A 19,113-nucleotide genomic window follows, 5' to 3' on the forward strand; every position below is an offset into this window, starting at 1 on the left:
GGTGTTCAATTAGGTACTATTGGCCTCACCTGGTGCCATTATAAAACGCTACACTGTCGCACTTGGCACCATTTGTTCCGTTTTATTTTGTCTGTGGCGATGGGTGGATGTTTGTTTCTTTTTGTGTTATTGCAGTTGTCAGAGTCCTTGCAAGGTGAGCCAGGTGAACCAAAATTGCTGTTACACCTTCTGCAAAAACAGCCCAGTTAGACTTTATAACTTATTTAAAGTGATGTTTGTCAGTTCAGACGCAGGATGAGGGATGTATTATCAGCTGTTTTTTAATATACTGTTGTAGTAAATACATTTTGTCTTTTTCTTTTCACTTAATCAAAATTGTTGTTTCAGCTGGAAGCAGTCCTTTGAATTGTGGCCTAGGCTCTAAACTTTGCAAGGATGATTCAGAGTGTGTGCTCTACAGCCATGTATGTGATGGAGAGCCTGACTGCAGGGATGGTTCGGATGAAGAGGACTGTGCCTCTGGATGCAATGGAGGTACGAGACTGAATCCACAGAAAATGCATGAACTCAAGTACTACTTGCAACTACTTTGAGGCTTGTTTTGACCTATTCAATTGGACTGTGTTTACTGCATCGCACAGTTCTGTGAATGACTGAAAGTTATGACTATCACTGAAAAGAGTATAGAAGTCAGATTAGACTAGACTAAAAACTTAACTGTTATGAAGGAGGATTTATAGTGGAACTGTTGTATAAGACTGCATTTTTTTTTTTTTTTTTTTTTTTTAAATATAAAGAAAGGTGTACCTAATAAACTGGTGACCGCATGTATATAAACATGGTGTCATTAAGTTACTGTAAGGTTTCAGTATTCTATTTAGCATCCAATCAGACATAGTTATATTGAAATTAATGTCAATTGCTTGCATCCAATCAGATCAGTTCCAGTGTGCCCATGGGAAGAAGTGTATAGACAAGGACCAGGTTTGTGATGGTGTACCTCAATGTCAGGACCGTTCTGATGAACTGCACTGTATGAAGCAAACGGAAGGTTGTATTCACCACTGTGACAGCAAGAGTCGCTGCTTGCCTGCAAGCTTCCTCTGTGACGGAGAGAGGGACTGTTTAGATGGCACTGATGAGGCAGACTGTGGTAGGTTGAAGTCATTTGAGAAGATAGATCTTACTGAAGATGATCATATCTATATTTAGGACTTAGACAGGATGCAACCTTGAGTCATAATGTTTGTTCATCTTATTCAGCATCTAAATCAGAAGATCAAGAGGAAGATGGGTATGAAAAGGAAGAAAGGACCAGTACAACCCCTGAGCCCTCTGTATCTGTCAGCCCATCCACCACCATCAAGTGTACTCTGGGTTCCATACCCTGCAAAACCAACGCAGAGTGTATCCTCTACAGCCATGTCTGTGATGGAGAGGTAGACTGCAGAGATGGCTCAGATGAGGAGGAATGCTCATCAGCATGTGAAACAGGTAATCCAGTGGTTGGTCTGTGTGTTTGAGCCCCTGTATGTAGTTTGAGAATGACTTTACTGCCCTCTAGTGGGAAGTATTACTCTATGTTTAAGCACATCAGGATCAAATACCCTTCTTCCAAGTACATAAAATATACAGGATATTGCTTCAGTGAAGTTGGTACAGAGATGGCCAGCATTTTGCCTTCACACTGAGCTGACATTACATGAGAACCATTAGTAGATGTAACTGTATTAACCTGAATGTTGTCAAAACATATGGATTTGAAGAGACACTGGATTTTTAATTGGATAATTGCACAAATCCTTCATGGATGGTTATCATAAATAATTAGCATCATGTGTAACAATAGGATCAATGCAGTGTATACAGGAAGAACTGGGAGATGTGGAGCATGTTCACGGGTTAAATTCACTAAAGCTGCGAACACACCACACAGTTTGAAGCTCAACTATAACCTGGCAGCACCATGATTAGTCCATGTGTCCTCTGCAGACCAGTTCCAGTGTGCCCATGGAAAGAAGTGCATTGAGCAGAGCCAGGTGTGTGATGGTGTGCCTCAGTGTCAGGACCGCTCGGATGAACTGGGATGTGCCAAGCACATGGAGGACTGTGCTCACCAATGTGACGACAAGAACCGCTGCATTCCTAACAGCTTCCTCTGTGATGGAGAGAGAGACTGTTGGGATGGCAGCGACGAGGCAAACTGTGGTAGGTTGTCAGCGAACTAGGAGACTAATATCTACTAAATGGATTAATCATTAGGACGCTTGTGTCATGGTATCTTTGTCCCCTCCACCCTGCAGCTGATGAGGACTGCAGTGCCACTGAGTTTAGATGCACCAGCGGCCAGTGTGTATCTGCCACAATGCGTTGCGATGGTCACCCAGACTGCTGGGACCACTCAGATGAGGAGAGCTGCACCAAAGCGCCAGTCTGCACCACCAAACACCGCTGCGTCCAGAGCAAGGAGTGTCTGGTGCAGGAGTGGATCTGTGACGGAGATCAGGACTGCAAAGATGGCACTGATGAGAAGGTGCATGTTGAAGGCAACACCACAAGATTAAAAAAGCTTTGTAATAAGCACTCAGCTTTCAAGAGTAAGATGAATACAATCCTAAGATGTCACACTGAGTTTTCTCAGATACTTGTTTTATTTAAATGTGGAAAACTGAAGCAGTGGAGTAGCTTTTTAGTGTCTTGGTGAAAATTTATATGACCAAATAAAACAAAACTGAAAACAGATTTGGAGCAAACATAATGATGGTATACTGTGTTCATTGAAGAATTCAAAGAAAGAATTCTCTACCTTGTGGTCAAAGGTCAGTGTCAGGACAGCACTCACTGAGCTGACGGGAAAAGTATGGTACTTACAGTGCACTACTGTATACAATATGCAATAATTATTGTTATAGTAGTGGTTTTCTGTAGTATGCCAGAAATCAACAAAATCGCATATGCATGTTTCTGAGGTGTTTCTCAGGCGTTCACTTCCATTCATTTTTTTTAAATTTTTTTATTTTTTTTTATTTACAGCTGGGTGTACATCAACACCCAGCTGTAAACCCAAACCGGTCGAGGCAGACGGCCGCCCACCCTGAGCCTGGTTCTGTTGGAGGTTTCTTACTGTTAAAAGGGAGTTTTTCCTCCCCCCTGTCACCAAGTGCTGCTCTTTGTGGGATCTGTTGGGTTTTTCTCTGTAACACAGTAAGGTCTCAACCTTACCCTGTAAAGTGCCTTGAGATGATGTATGTTATGATTTGGCGCTATACAAATAAAATTGAATTGGTTCCTCTCTAGGATTGTCCTGTGGCTCCACTGACCTGTGGTGAGTTCCAGTGGTCGTGTAAATCCAAGACCAAGTGTGTCCCTACAGCCTGGAGGTGTGACGGCGTGAAGGACTGTGACGACGGCAGTGATGAGACTGAATGTGAGTAGCTGGACATTATAAAACACAGGAAGAGGTGGAGTTGTTTGACCAAATGCTCATGTTTCTGCCTGAGTCTCTGTATTAAAAGTCAAATGCCAAAAAATTAGCTTCAGTGTTTACAGACATTTGACCTTGGTTTTCTGTGTAAATCTGTACACCAGAACAAAAGGTTATTGACAAAAACATGGTACGTAAGAGATGAGGAGACACTGACAGTTGTTTTTTTTTTTTTTTTTTTTTTCTTCTTTTCCTTAAGATTGAGAACGGGATATACTCTATATTTCAGAGTTTTTAAAAAATCATCACTTGTTGCGGTTCATCAGGATGGTTGAGCTTTCAGCAAACTGATTCAGCTGCTTGTGAAAACAGAAAAAAGAATTGTTATTGGAGTAAGACAGTTTAAGGGTATGAGAGCTGAAAAAAATGTTAACTTTCAATAATTGGTTTCCTTTGTCAAACTGGCTGAAGACTTATAAAACTGTATTTAAAAAGTGTGTGTGTGTGTTTGTGTACCAGGTGGGGTGGTGGCATGCCTCCCTCACCAGTTCCAGTGTGGCAGTCAGGAGTGTCTGGATCCAGTCCTGGTGTGTAACAACATCACCAACTGTGCAGACGGTTCAGATGAAGGAGGCAGCTGCCAGATAAACTGTGCCGAGGCAGATAACAGCCGCTGCTCCCAGAGCTGCTACAGCACTCCACAGGGACTGGTGAGGACCCTGTATTTCCAACTTTGACTGAACTAATTAACATCAAGCACACATTATCTGTCCTGCTAATCAGTGGCTTAAAATGCAGAACTAAAGACAGAAATGTAGCAGAAACTGAACTGTGAATGCGGCAGTGAAATGAAGCTTCTGGATAAAGAAGCCTTTATTATATTAAGAAAAAGTAAAATGTTGTTGCTCCTCTAATACTTTGTTCTTGCTGTGTAGCGTTGTCACTGTACAGCAGGGTTCAGCCTCATGGAGGACGGGTTCACCTGTGCTGATATTGATGAGTGTGAAGGTCAGAGTCCAGGTGTGTGCAGTCAGCTGTGCATCAACACTCCCGGCTCCTACCGATGTGACTGTCACCCAGGGTACATCATGGAGGCAGGTGGACGCCACTGCAAGATCACCGGTAAAGTCCTCCCACTGGGTGACGGAGCAGTGGCTGGAGGGGAAGCATCATAGCGTTCATGTTGGCGGTTAAATATGAAGCTACAGCAGAGGGAAACAGTTAGCCTGGCTCAGTCTGATGCCAGCACCTTAAACTCACAACTTATATCTTTGTACCACAGAAAGTATCAACTGTGAGAGTGTTTATAGAATTTATGTCAGACTATTTCTTGGCCAGGCTCAGTGACTTAAGACCTGTGTACCTTTTTTGACTGAGCTAGGTTTACTGTTTTCCCCTGTTTCCACTCTAAGTTAAGCTAACACTTCATATTTAGCGTAAAGACACGTGGTGTTGATCTTCTCATCTTTTCACAAGAAAGCAAATAAGTGCGTTTCCAAAAATGTCAAACTTTCCTTTTAATGTTTAAGTTTGTAAGAACATTTTGTCATTGTGTGTTTATGTTAACACTACGTTAACATAAAATACTTTCCTGAAATGTATTGTTTATAAATCTGTCAGTTTTTTTTTTTTTTTTCAATTAAAACATCCACTCAGTTATGACAATTATTTCAAACTGGTTGAAATAAGGATATATAGGATATTTAAGAGGGCATACTGACCCGAACCAATGACAACTGTGAAATGAATCTTTTCTCATGTCTCAGGTGAACCCTTCCTGTTGTCGTCGGTACTGACGGACCTCTTCTTGTTTGGACTGCGCAGTGGCAGCCTGGATGTGTTGTCCTCCTCTGCCAAGAAGGCCATCCTGTCTCTGGACTACGACTGGAGGGAGCAGAGGGTCTTCTGGGTCAGTCTGGACTCTGAGAGCATCAGGTGGTCCTCGCTGGACCAGAAGGCCACAGGGACTCTGATTAAAGGTTGGTGCAACACAAATGTGGGGTTTACATTTGTGTCATACATGAGGACACCTCATGATGTGTGACACCATCTGTTTCCACAGGAATCCGGGCTGATTCTGTAGCTGTGGACTGGCTCGGCAGGAACCTGTACTGGATTGATGGGGTTAACAGTCAGATTGTTGCCATCAGACTAGCCACAGCTGCTGTGGAGTCACTGGACCACAGCGTCATCCTGGACGAAGACCTGGACCAGCCCCGCTCTCTGGCCCTGCTGCCACAGAAAGGGTCAGTATGAATTTATTTATTGTCCATTAAAAAAAAACATTTTAAGCCCAGTATTTAAAGTCTTTAATTTTTTCTACCAGGCTTATGTTCTGGACAGAGATTGGTAATGTAGTGAAGATTGAGCGGGCTGGGATGGACGGGTCAGAGAGGAGGGCTGTGGTGAACTCCAGTCTGGGCTGGCCTGGTGGTGTGGCTGTGGACACCATCTCTGAGAGAGTCTACTGGACAGATGAAAGACTGGGTGCAATTGGATCTGCGACACTGGATGGGGATGACATTCAGGTAAACCAGTTTAAGAAGGGGGTGTTGTCATGTTGCCTTTGCTTTTAACCTTTTTGAAATAATTTTTTTTAAATTATTTTCAATTTTTGGATGCATCCATCCCAAATATTGCTGCAGAATTGTTTCCAAACTTGACAATCCACAATCCATGAAGGCCAAACTACCAGCTGCTATGCACAAGTGTGATATATTTATTTATTTTTGGTCAGATCCTCCAGATGAAAGAGACCACCAACCCATTCTCTCTGGCAGTGTTCAACGACATGCTCTACTGGTCTGATGCCAAGAAGCGAGTGGTGCAGGCTGCTCATAAAATCTCTGGCAAAAACCGTCAAATTCTCCTGAAGAGACCGAGACAACCTTTTGGTGTGAAGGTGAGTAAAAGGTTTTGAATTCAGAATTGTCCACAAGTGTATAATGGATGCTGTAAATAAATTTGGATTATCTGCATGTGTGAAGTGGTCACAGTGGTTCGGTAAATTTCTTGCACAGCTATGACATTGTCCTGTGTTTGAAGCCTTCCACAAGATTTTTAACCCATTTTGGCACAGTGTCGGGAAATTGTAAAAGGTTATAGTGATAACCTATAGTAGTTTCAGCATAACTGTGTTTGCTGTTTTGCAGATTATCCACTCATTGCTCCAGACGGGAAACCAGAGCCCCTGTGAGAAAATGGACTGTTCCCACATGTGTGTGTTGGCCCCGGGACCCAAGGCTGTGTGCAAATGTCCCTCTGGTCTTTTACTGGCTGAGGATGGTCTGACCTGCTCCAGCCTGGTCAATTCAGCATTCCTGCTGATACTGTCTCCTTCCACTGTCACTCAGGTTGTGCTATAGTACATAGTTACACTAGGTCTAATCTGTTCTGGCAGGATATACTCTAAAGGATCATCATTGGATGTTGAGGGGACATCTAGGGGCTTTGCCTCTCCCTCTCCTGTGCTTCTGCATAATTTACTGTTAGACTGTGTGAGGAAACGGACACATTTGTTTATGTATTATACATTAGCTTTACATGACTATATATTTAATCCCAGTGATGTCTGTAGATCTACCTGCAGTCCCGACACACAGCAGCAGAGCTGAAGGGCTGGCCTGAACACCTGGCCCTGCAGGTGCCCAGCATCAATGAAGCTGCCATCATGGACTACAACCTGCGTGACCACACCTTATTCTTGACGGATGATGGCACAACTTCACTCAACTCCTTCAAGCTGAAAGACTCAGACTTGGCCTCCCGAGGTCAGCTTCTCAAACTCCTGGGTGACACCATCACTGCCATGGCCCTGGACTGGGTGACACTTAATGTCTACTGGAGCAGCCACAAACAGCCCCGTCTGCAGGTCACCTCTATCACAGGTGCCTACACTGCTGTTGTCATCAAGGAAGGTATTGGCAGAGTGGAGTCCCTCGCTCTTCATCCTTCCAGTGGGAGAGTTTGTTTTACCAACCTGGCTCTGCAGGGCACAGGTACTGTGGCTACTGTAGAGTGCGCTAACTTGGATGGTGCTGAGCGGAGGGTGGTGTGGAAGGATGCCGTCCAGCCCACTTCTCTGGTTTTCTCCAGTAATGGCGACACAATTTACTGGGCTGACTCTGGTGAGAATAATGACAGGTTTGTGGTATCATTACAGGAAGATTTAAGATGTGTTTTTTATGGACTGAAGATCAAGACGCTGTAGAATAAAGCTGTAATTTGTTTAGAAAAGCAGTAACATCTTGGATTCTGTCCCAGGTTTAGGGACCATTGGCTCTGTCCAGCTTGATGGATCTGGATACAGAGAATTGAAGGCAGGTGATGGCTTGACTGCTGTGGCCCTGAGTGATGATACGCTGCTTTGGATGACTGTTAATGGTAACGTCTGAAAGTGTCTGCTAAATGATATACACCTAATGCCATATTACAGGCACCAACTAGCAGGTGGTACTGTTCAACAACATAACTTGTATCAATAATACGAGAAGTTGTCTTTATAGGAAAATTTCATTACATCTGAGCTTGAAACACACCACTAAAAGGTCAAGCTATGAGTGCTATCTGAATCTGTGACGTCTTATTATTGTTTGTGTTTTTCATGGTGCTACAGTTCTTTGTGTTGGCCTTTTCCCTCAGACAAGACCAGGCTCTGGTACAGAGATGAGCAGCAGCAGAACAAACTGTGGTTTGAAGTTGGCACACAAGTGGTCAGCTTGAAGGCATTTAGCAAGACAAGTCAGACTGGTATGAAAGAACCACACCTCATGATACCTGTCATAAAGATAATGGTGTTAATATATCTGAATTATCCATTCAGATGCTTTTAATTGCCATCTAATGCAAACAAACATCACAAACTCCAACTGATTGGCAGTCTGCTTGTTTCACCAGGTTCTAACCAGTGCACAGAAAACAACGGCAACTGTCAGCACTTGTGCCTCGCCACCCCAGAAGGTCGGACATGCAAGTGTGGCCATGATCACATCCTTGTGAATGCCGCCCACTGCAGCCCGGAGCAGGGCTGCCCAGCTGGCACAAGACCATGTCTGGATCAACTTTCCTGCCAGCCTGTTGAGAAGTTCTGTAACGGGCATGTAGACTGCTCCGACCACTCAGACGAGAACTGTGAGTAGCTATACCTCCTTTTTAAAAAGCAGTAAGAACTGGAAGATTTCATAATACGAGTAGATGTAAATACAACAACTCAACACTGATGTCTTCTAGGTGTCAGTCTGAAGCAACATTCAGGAATCAAGGTCCTTGCTCCTGTCCAGCCTCGCAGCTCATCTCCTCCTCCCTCCCCCCTCCCCCCTCTGTCTGAAAGCACCGACCTGAACACCACCCTGAATGTCAGCAGCCAGCTCATGAACCTGAACGTCCAGCAGTGCAGCCAGAGACGTTGCAGTGGCAATGGACGCTGTGTGGAGACCAGTGGGGACACTGTATGTGCGTGTTCACTGGGCTACAGCGGTGACTCCTGTCAGGACCATCTCCTGAAGACCATGCAGGGTCCCATTGTCTATGGTGCTGCAGGGCTCGGTGCAGGAGTGGTGGTCATTTCTGTGATGGCAGTAGTGATCAAGAGGAAGAAGAGTGCAAACATGAGGTTTTTCAGTTTTTGCTATTTTTTTTTTTTTTTTTTTTAGAAACCCTCCTGGTGCTTTGAGCTAAATGCTAACATCAGCTGATGTGAGACACCCACATTTGTACTATACACTTAGTATTAGTAAGAACCAAGTGGGATATAGGAGAACTTTATAAAAAAAAAAAAAAAAAAAAGTGTTTCTCAGTCATAATTACGACTTAGAAGTTGCCATTATGGCTATTTAGAAGTCAGTCACCAACTTAAAATTTTGATCTGATGATGCTGCTGCTAGATGAAAAGATAAGATCACAGTCATGAGGATTCATCCGTAGGACATCATGAATATCTATACCAAATTTCATGCTAATCCATGCAACAGTTGAAGAAACGCACATCAGTCTGTGGGGGCGTTAGATGGAAAGTTGGGATGTTACTGTCTGCATGAAATTCATAGCAGCCCATCCAACAGATGAGATGTCAGTCTGAAACAAAGTGAACTGACTTTTTAAAAAATATTTAATGTCAAGATGGAGGCTGACAACAAATTGTAGAAAGCTTGATCTTTTAGAATTCGGTGTATTTCTACATTTGATGTCTGTGGGGAGAGTGTTAAATGTACTTGTAGCAACAGTTGACTTTACAGAGGTAGCACAGGACAACATTTTTGTATTTCCCTCCCACAGGAGAGCTGGCCCAGCTGCTATGAAGGAAACGAGCATGACAGACCTGGAGAAGAAAGCTGAGACTGCCCCCACCACACAAACTGCCCCAGTAGATACAGAAAAGCCAGAGGTGGACCTCGCAAGAACTCCATAAACTAGCAGGTTCCCCATTTGTCTTTCTGTGCTTGTGGGATTAGTGTGACTTTACCTTCTCTCTCTCTCTCTCTCTCTCTGCAGGAAGCAGTATTGTCTGTGGACTGAGGCTGATATGTGGGAAAGCAATGTTTTAAATAAACACTTTGCATTTTCCTCTGTTTCCTGTGAAGTTATTTCAGCTTTGTTTGTCATTTAGACCGCGTATTAAGATTAAGAGCAAATGATGATTGCCTGAGTTATGGCATTGATGTAGTCATAACCGTCAGCATCAGAGAGGTTGGTGACAGTAAATCATCTGGAAGATATTCAGCATTGAAGATGACAGGACGACAACAACGTGGCATCGGAAGTATACTCATCTGGGAGGAGAGACCACAACTGAAGAAAATGCCTGTGTGGGACTAAGAGGTTCTTGATCCAAAGTACACTCGTCAATCTTTTTCCTTGTGTGACCTCTAGATGTCCTCCAAGTTACACAAGTGTCACAAAAGTTCAAGGCTGCAATAAATTGCAAAATGTCAAACAAGCATTTGAAGTGCACATTCCAGTTTCCCAATGTCTTGTTTGTCCAAAACATGGACTTCAGTATTTTCAATTTTGTAAGTTGGAACCAAAGGATAGATAACATTTGCTTGAAAACATGAAACATAACAATTATCAAAATCGTTAGATAAATGTTCTGCTTTAATGTTGCAATTTTAGAAAAGACCAAAATAAAAGATGTTCTTTACCAAGTCATCCTTGGCACACAGGGCTTTTTAGCAATGGTAGCAGCACAGCTCTAAAGATGACAGCTGTCCACCACCTTTACTCAGACTCAAACATCTAATCAAATACTGGATGGATCCCCATGAAGTTTTGTGCAGATATTCATCTCTCCCTCTGAATTCTGATTACTTTGGTCACACCATATTTTCCACTGTAGTCTGCTGTTGGATCAGAATTCTAAATCCAATCCCTGCGAAAATGTGAACTGTGACCTGCAGTTCACAGTAGTTCTTAATTTGGGAAAATGAGCAAACAAACATACATGACAATACATATATTTCAGTTGTGCTTCATAATTAGTGCTAATGGGCAAATGTTACCATGCCAACATGGTAAACGTTGCTCTTGCCAAATGTCACTGTGAGCATGTTAGCATACTGACATTAGCACTTATCTCAAAGCACCACTTACTCTACAACTATTGCTCAAGTGCTGTGGCTCTGATGGAATATTACTGAATACATTTATTGTATGCAAGTACAATTCTGAGGTACTTGTACATGAGTTAATTTTTTGATTAAATTTCATACCACAAAATTTGACTGCTTTGCAGATTGATGCAATATGTTTATATAATATATTGCGTTGTTATATACTTAACAATCCAACAGTATTAACTCTACTTAATGCAGAACTTTTATTTGTTATTTGAATATTTCTACATTGTGGTATTAGTTTCTACTTAAATAACAGTACTTCCTCAACCACTGATTTAATACTCACACTCTTTTTATGTGAGGTTGACTGTCCTTGTAAATTATGGAAATAAATGTATGTGTGACTGGTGTGAATTCAGGAGAGCATTGTTGTTTTAGTGAAAGCCAACAATTATAGTGAAGCTTTCTTTGTCATCTGCGTGATGAGACATTGTGATGACACATATTTAAAGTCTAAAACAGATTCTTCCCATTGTTTACTCCAAAACCACAAAACACATGTTTACTTTGCCTGTGAATAGTCACTTCTGGTGCAGCTACTTATTCCCTTCTCATCCGCAGAGTTTTTAACACTCTCTAATTTCACCTGGGGGGGGGGGGGGGGGGGGGGGGGGTTAGCTGTGATTGTTTGTGAGTCAGAGCTGTAATGAATAATGCTAACGACATGAACTAGATGATGAATCACTGCTTTATTGTACCCTCACATATCAACAGTCGTATAAATGCAAGGCTAAGCAGAAATTAGCTTTTGGTAGAGTTGGTTCATTTTAGAATTGGTCTGCTGTATCTTCATCGTGTGCACGGATAAGAAACTCAACCTAACAAGGTAGGTCTTCAAAGCAGGAAAGGAATATTATTCAAAATAATACAGCTTTCATTCAGCGTATCCAGTTGTTATCAGTAAAATGTATGTATTTATTGAGCAGAATAGAGTTATAGATACAGATATTTAAAATTGATGCATCAATGTGTGACCAGCATTTTAGCTGTAGCTGCTCAAGGAGGAGCTGATTTCACTAAAGTGTTGGACAGTTATTATTTCTATCTATACTTGAGTCCCAAAAACTTTATTTTGCCAAGTAGTTAGAATATTTAACCTGTTTTATTGTAAATCAACTTGTTAAAAATGTTGTAGAAATGAGTGTCTGTATTTTGAAACATCAGCACACTGTGGCAATAGAATTATGAAAGTTCATTTGCATTGAAAATGGCTTGAAATATTCCTGCTGCACCACCTGAAGATATCTTTCACTTTTTAAGAAAGACAGAAAAGAAGGAGAAATTATTATTGTATTATTACCATTATGAGGGAGATTTTTTTTAATTGAACAGTGCATCGTGTTTTAGAAGCTGATCATATGCTTTGTATGAAGGATAATCTGAAAAATATGCAAAATAACTATCAAATACAGCTGTCAGTATGGTAAAAAGTATTTTCTTTACATAAAAAATGAAATGTAGTGGAGCAGAGGTGTGTGATAATATTTAATCTTTAGTACAGTGCCTGAGTAAATGTATTTGGTAACATTACTGCTCTGAAATTAACCAGTACAGTGATTGTCTGTTTCTTTCCGCAAATACAGGAAACACAGCAATGGCTTTTCTATGGACTACACTTTGCGCTGTCATGGTGACTGCAGCCATGTCTAAACCAGTGAGTAGTTCTTCTTTTCTGTTACTACATGTATAACTCTGTAAAGCAATGTCAGAGGTCTCATCACATTCCTTTTTATAACAACAGGTCTGTCTGGGTGAAGATGAGGATTTATCGAAGTCATCAGAGTCCAGTGACTCCAGTTCATCGGAGGAGGCTCCACAGGATCCCCTGCACCCAGCGTTTACACAGACAGACATGCCTAATGCTAAAGAGGAGACCGACCCCCCAGACACTGCAGCCCTACTTCCCTCTGCAGACTCAGGACCTTTTCCAGCCACGCTCAACACTTCAGCACCGCCAGACCCTGAGGACCCACAAACCTCCACTGACACTGATGCTTCACAGCTCATACAAGACAATCCTTCTCAAACTGCACTTGGCACAGGCATTTCTCAGGATATGCCTGATTCTGATCCTGCACAGGACTCAATTAACACCAACACTGTGCATGTTCTACCAGACATGGTGGTCTCACAACACCCGGGGAAAACAGAACCTGATATAATCATAGGTGTTGGTGGAACAACTCAACCACAACTCACCACCACCTCCTCTACATACCAAGGATTCCCCCAGGGTGCCACTCCACCCTTTACTCCACACATCATCAATCCAACACTTCCACTATTCTCCACAACCCCTCCCCTGCCAGTCCCAGTTGTCACCCCTGAGCCGGACCCACCCAGAGGAGATAGCATGTAAGCCAAGAAACTGTTTTAGTTCCACCCCAGGTTACTGGTTTGGCTGATGTTTGTTGTAGGTATATGTAGGTTTGTCTTGATACTTGATCATTGTAATAGTAATATCAAATCTAAATATCTTAACTTCACTTGGCTTTTACTTTACATTTCCTTTATCAGTGTTATTATAATGGTGCTAGTATAATGACTACTATATAAATACAAAGGAAATGTGTTGATGTTGATCAGCTACAACACCATGTGATTAAATGCTCTTTTCTCTCATTCAATGAGTGGTTCTGAAGATAACACACTACAACACTGTTGTAAAGTTGTGAAGTAAAGTTTTTTATTGGGAGCTTGTATTACTGTCATTGTAAACAGAGCAACACTTCATACCATCATTTGTCACAGCAGCCATAACAAAAATTACAATAACATATGTCTGTTATGATGAGGAAACATTCAATTGGTGCATGAGTTGCAGTTTTATTTAACATCCATCTCTGATCAACAACATAACAGGGAATTAGAGCCACACTCAGAAATGAAGTCAAAGGTAGAAAAATAGTGTTTAATCTTTGACTCACATGCAGAAACTTAACCTTACCAAGGGTGTAGATGTTGTACCGAGGATGGTATATATAAATATCGTACCTTTATGAACTTTATTTACAGTACAACTGCTCCCTGTGACTGTTTCCCTTTCTCTCAGTCCATTTTTAAGTGAGTGTGCAGACAGTATTGATCATGTTGACTTGTAGCTGAAGCTAGTTTTTATTTTCTGTTGTATCTGACGCATTTTCAAGCCTGGTGGAGTGTTACGTACAGTTGCCCAGGCGGGCATGGTGTATGCCATACAGACACACCTTTGTTTTACTGAGAGCATTTCAACAGGACGTGTGGCACAGTTCCTGAACTTAACAGAAGACAATCACAACTATTCAGAGGGTCCAGCCGAACGTCACTCATTGTGTTTGGCTGTAATACTAATGTGCTGAGGGTGACTGGGGTTGATCTTGCTGCTCAGACTCTCTGTCAGTTTCTGCCGCATTCTCAGTGTTCTGCTCTGACTGCTGTTGCTGAGGGTGGATGAGTCCTCCCTCCTGTGCTGTGTTGTAGGAGCCACAGCTGCTGCACTTCATGCCCAGCACATGGAAAGGCACCGCACAGTGGGCTTGGCAGTCATTACATATAATCTACAGTGAGGAAAAACAAAGGTAATGGAGAACATGTAAAGATAACCGGCTGGATGATTACAGTCACCAAGGTCCATTTTTATTGAATTGTACAAACTGGATTGAATGAAATGCAAAACATTGAGCTGAACAATCAGTAAGTCAACACGTCTTCTTTTAATTTAAAATGGGGCATGTTACGGTTATTTATTGAGGTCTTACTTTGACAGTAGCACCCTGGTATTCAGTGGGCATCGGTGACTGCGCGATCTCTGTGTCTATCTGATCCCAGTGGCCCTCCATGTTCCAGGCAGAGTGCATACACAGAGGGCAGCGGTAGGCTCTGAAACAAACAAGGAAAAACAACATTCAGTGCAGTGGTTCCCAGCCTGCGGGCTGCAAGTGGGCTGACAGCTCATTTGGTAAACAGTACAATTTTGGTGAAAAAAAATTACCAATAGAAAAAAAATATGTATGTCTAAGGTTATTTTTTCTCGCATTCAGTCTATCACTATGATACGCCACTGTGCAGACTGTGGAGCTTCCTCCATGTTTCCCCTGCTTTCAGTTCAGTCCTGAATGTTTGATCATTATCAGTCACAAAAACATTTTAGAGATTTTCAGGTGAGCCATGAGTTGGAAAAGGCTGACAACCACTGACTGAGTTGAAGCTGTCATTCAGTGAGTTTACATGCACTTTAGTGACCAGGTTACTGTAATGCTGTGTGTACATGCAGCAGGTCGGTTATCAGGTTTACCACTTATCCCACATCTTATTGCTTATAACCCATTCATAATGTGGTGATAGAGGACACTGCAACACTGCTTCAGACTTCTTGTGCATGTGTGTGTGTCTGTGCCGGAGCAGACTAACAGTGCAGAGAGAGGGGGACAGCAGAGAGCGACCAGGTTTGTCATTTACCTGATGTTTAAAAAAATCATCTTACTGGAGAAAGTCAGCTGTATCCTGGTTGTCTGATTGCATGTGAACACACTGACTGATGCTCGACTCAATTGTTCCAGAAATATTTATGTCAAACAAATAAATAATACATAACCTTGAAAAAGACCATATTTTACTCAACTACACAATTCCCAGGAAAAAGGACTTATTAGACCTACCCTGTTCTGACCATGTCATCAAAGCAGGTCCTGTAGCGGAGAATAAAAAAATCATGTTGTTACATTTATGTCATAATAGGTCTTGAAATATCATTACTAAATGAAAATAAATCACTGTAGTTATTTAAGGATTATGTAGAGCTTGAAAATATAACATTTATTAGTCTATGCCATCAACATTGGATATCTTTTCAACTCTCTTCATCTTTAATGATATTTCTTCTCCTATATTACTAATGCTATTATTATACTATTAGATTTTTTAAACTGTAGTATACAGAGTAATCAATCTGTATTGTATCTGTCAGGCCTAAGTCCAGGATTCTTGTATTTTTCCTTCCTTGTAATTATACAAAATATCCACAATTCAACCCCACAGTCCTGAGCTATGAGTTTTTAGGGAATAGTGAGTCCTACTTGTGTAGAAGATGGCCGCATGGAAGAACTTGCGCTCCGATTCTGGACGTGTGAATATCCTGTACAGAAAAAATCATCAATTATTATCCATTATCAAACTGTAGAGAAAGGATTGAATAAAAATCCAGCGGCCCTCTCTATACCACCCCCTAATGTAAAATGTGTCTTATTACCTCCATACACACTGGGCAGTTCTGCCTTGAGACATTTTCAACACACTGAAACATAAAAATGATAGTAAGTAAAAGCAGAGATGATACTATAGAAAAATATGTGTGCAATATATAATATAATATAATATAATATAATATAATATAATATAATATAATATAATATAATATAATATAATATAATATAATATAATATATGTAATATATGTGTGTGCAGGGTAATAATCACCTTGTGGTTTCCCCGTAGATCCTGGGCTAAACACAGATTGCACTTCTCACAATGGAAATACTTGTCCCTGGGCCCAATCCTGTAGGGGCCAAAACACAGAGCCACTGATACGGGTGTCAATCACCTAAAGCACGAATAACATATGAATGAATGCTAGAGGACAACACAAACACTGAGTTGTGTTTAATGCATGATCGCAAAAACATAACTGTCTGTGATTAAGTATTTCTTTGTATTCTTGTATTCTTATTACGGGAAAAGGCAGAATCACACAGGCTCACGCAACATTACTGACAAAGGGTTTTCTTTTATTTCCCACTGAAAATTTGAAATATCAGTGTTTGCATTAATATGTCAGATTTGAAAACCCACTGAATTACTGATTGTGGAGTCAGTTGATTTTTGAAAACACTGAAATTTGACATCAGGACGTTGAAAAAAGTATCACTGTGATTTTGTCTTTGACTTAACTTGTATTTGCTGTGTAGAAAGAAATTCTGCATCCAACTTTAAAACGGTTTTCACCTTGAGACATTTTCACTTTTGCTTCACCAAATATCCATTGTCACTGTTAGTATTGTCTTCTAAGGTTGTGATTATAAAAAGACGTGAAACAAACTGTTCTCACCTGCATATTCCACAGGGTTGACAGTGGTACTGCTTCTTATCCTTGTCGAACAAGTGGCAAATGTCACAGTAATACTCCCCAAACTGCACACGACACTGCTGGCAAGTCTGCTGTGCCTAAAAGAGTGACCATTTGCACCACTGATTTATCTTGATGTGAAATAACCGCCACATCCTACTACAAGATAAACATCAAAGGGAAAGTGACCTTTAAGATCACTGCTATGGCTGACAGTTGAAACATGTGGGTTGCAGATGTTTTTTTTCCTGTTACCTGCTGCACTGTCTGACACGCAGAGCACTGCACCTCTCTGACTTTGAAACGATCCATCCGGTGGTTTTCCTCTGCATCATGGCACAGCCGACACACATACAGTTTACCACAGCAAGGAGCCTGCAGTGCACAGAAACAACGCGGAGGTTTGTAGAAAAACCAAATTTAAGTTTCAATGACTTTTTAAGTACGTAAATGTTACAAATAACCAGCACATATGACTGAGATAGTGAATGAGAAGATAATTCAACAGATAAGCCAGTATTAGCTAAACTTTAACCCCAGTTTGACTGTTAAACAGCTAACATATAAGAACCATATAATCCACTAACTAACATGTCATAAGGACACCGATGCTACGTGAAGTACGCGTTTAAGTTCAATACCTATCTAACGTTAACCATGAGCTACAGAGTTGTGCAGTAGCTTCACTCTTCACAGCAGAGTTACAGTTAGACATATTCAACACCATTGTGCCTCCGTCTAGCATGTAACGCAAATATATGCATTTCATTTCAAAAAGTTGACTCACTTTCAATAAGCAGCTGCGCACATAGTGATCACACCCGGCCGGGGAAGCCATGTTTCCTCCGTGTCTCTTCTTCGCGTCCTGTGCGAGGCTGCCCGCTTTTCTTCTTCTCTACCTTTGACAGCGTAGACTCAACAATACTGCCCTCCACCGTTGGAGGCATCTCCTAAACCCATCAGCAAACAACCTTTATTGGTTATGCATTAAAAAATAAGGCAAGGTCATCGGTTAATCTGTTATTCGCCGATTTGTAATTTAAAAACAAAACAAAAAAAACAAAAAACGTGAAGCAGTTATTTAATTTAATCAGAGCTCAAACCTACAGAGGGTGCTGCATTTCTGATTAAGACAACACTGTTTGGGACTATTTGGGAAAATGCAGACCTTACTCGACCACACAAGCTATTTCCATATATAAGCTATAGTTCACGCTACCCAACTAAATAATATATCACACACTTTGCAGCCTATCTATCTATCTATCTATCTATCTATCTATCTATCTATCTATCTATCTATCTATCTATCATCTATCATCTATCTATCTAACATTACCCTGGTCTAGATTCTGTGCTTGCTTAATGTTACACTTTTACATCCCCTTGGCTTTTATTTTGACCTTGTCACAGTTCATTTTCTGTTCCTGTCTGTACACCGCTCTGTCTTTTCTGTCTTTTCCAAATGATAAATGAATTTGCAAAAGCAAAGTTTTAATTTAGAAACAAATGACAGATCTTTTGTAGAATTCCCATTCCCTCTTTCTCTCTGTTCACCTTTATGATTTTCAAACGAAATAATTTGCAGGTGAACCAGCTGCACCATCTGCAGACCTACAATGCAGCAGGTCAGGTCTTGATAAATCTCCCTCAGAGAGGGGCAGTCAGGGCGCCGCTGGTGTAGTGGTATCATGCAAGATTCCCATTCTTGCGACCCGGGTTCGATTCCCGGGCGGCGCACGCGTTTTGCTCCAGTAACCATCAGCGAATATGAAAATGTTACAAATGTAGCAGCGATAGTTGAACTGTAGCAACTAACGCGAATATTAACAGCCATTTCCCAGATGTGTCCAGCTGTCGTTTCCTCTACTGTTTTGCACTTTGGTCAGTTCAACTATGACGAGGAATACCTATTATGTAAATATTTTTTGCAGTCATGCAAAGCTGCCAGTAACTTGCTGTTTGTGCAGCTCTTGCCGTACAGATGTGAAGGCGCATCTTTGTGTGTGTGTGTGT

At 41.4% G+C, this 19,113-nt stretch overlaps 2 protein-coding genes, 1 long non-coding RNA gene and 1 other non-coding gene across 7 annotated transcripts; 3 read left to right on the plus strand and 1 right to left on the minus strand.

Moving 5' to 3' along the window:
* The first annotated feature begins 2 nt into the window (after positions 1-2).
* lrp13 (low-density lipoprotein receptor related-protein 13) lies at positions 3-9,946 on the plus strand. 4 transcript variants are annotated; one of them, XM_071482032.1, is made up of 21 exons: positions 30-162; positions 339-495; positions 899-1,114; positions 1,225-1,455; positions 1,954-2,169; positions 2,265-2,494; positions 3,259-3,388; positions 3,905-4,095; positions 4,321-4,507; positions 5,152-5,364; positions 5,448-5,631; positions 5,712-5,913; positions 6,123-6,287; positions 6,538-6,738; positions 6,963-7,512; positions 7,649-7,768; positions 8,027-8,134; positions 8,282-8,515; positions 8,615-8,996; positions 9,659-9,767; positions 9,875-9,946. In XM_071482032.1, the coding sequence occupies exons 1-21, from the start codon at positions 100-102 to the stop codon at positions 9,896-9,898; spliced, it is 4,113 nt and encodes a 1,370-aa protein (XP_071338133.1). In that variant the 5' UTR covers positions 30-99; the 3' UTR covers positions 9,899-9,946. The 4 variants fall into 4 exon arrangements, with proteins under 4 accessions (XP_071338134.1, XP_071338136.1, XP_071338133.1 ...); XM_071482033.1 differs by having other exon boundaries at positions 3-163; positions 349-495; positions 9,659-9,946; XM_071482034.1 differs by lacking the exons at positions 9,659-9,767; positions 9,875-9,946 and having other exon boundaries at positions 8,715-8,850.
* A 1,769-nt stretch (positions 9,947-11,715) lies between these two features.
* On the plus strand, positions 11,716-12,880 carry LOC139623656 (uncharacterized). The gene is made up of 3 exons (XR_011691567.1): positions 11,716-11,824; positions 12,582-12,652; positions 12,740-12,880. It is a non-coding gene; the product is annotated as an uncharacterized lncRNA (long non-coding RNA).
* A 782-nt stretch (positions 12,881-13,662) lies between these two features.
* rchy1 (ring finger and CHY zinc finger domain containing 1) lies at positions 13,663-18,034 on the minus strand. The gene is made up of 9 exons (XM_071482039.1): positions 17,885-18,034; positions 17,353-17,472; positions 17,080-17,195; positions 16,452-16,530; positions 16,226-16,270; positions 16,053-16,111; positions 15,636-15,665; positions 14,736-14,856; positions 13,663-14,534 (listed from the first exon to the last, which is right to left on the minus strand). Exons 1-9 carry the CDS (start codon positions 17,933-17,935, stop codon positions 14,325-14,327), a joined length of 831 nt encoding a protein of 276 aa, XP_071338140.1. The 5' UTR covers positions 17,936-18,034; the 3' UTR covers positions 13,663-14,324.
* Positions 18,035-18,766: 732 nt separating this feature from the next.
* Positions 18,767-18,837, plus strand: trnag-ccc (transfer RNA glycine (anticodon CCC)). Its single transcript has one exon. It is a non-coding gene; the product is annotated as a tRNA-Gly (tRNA).
* The last annotated feature ends 276 nt before the right edge of the window (positions 18,838-19,113 follow it).

This window comes from Trachinotus anak, unplaced genomic scaffold, assembly GCF_046630095.1.
Source record: "Trachinotus anak isolate AG129_WGS33_773 ecotype Australia unplaced genomic scaffold, CSIRO_AGI_Tana_v1 ptg000008l, whole genome shotgun sequence".
Classification (NCBI taxonomy): Eukaryota; Metazoa; Chordata; class Actinopteri; order Carangiformes; family Carangidae; genus Trachinotus; species Trachinotus anak.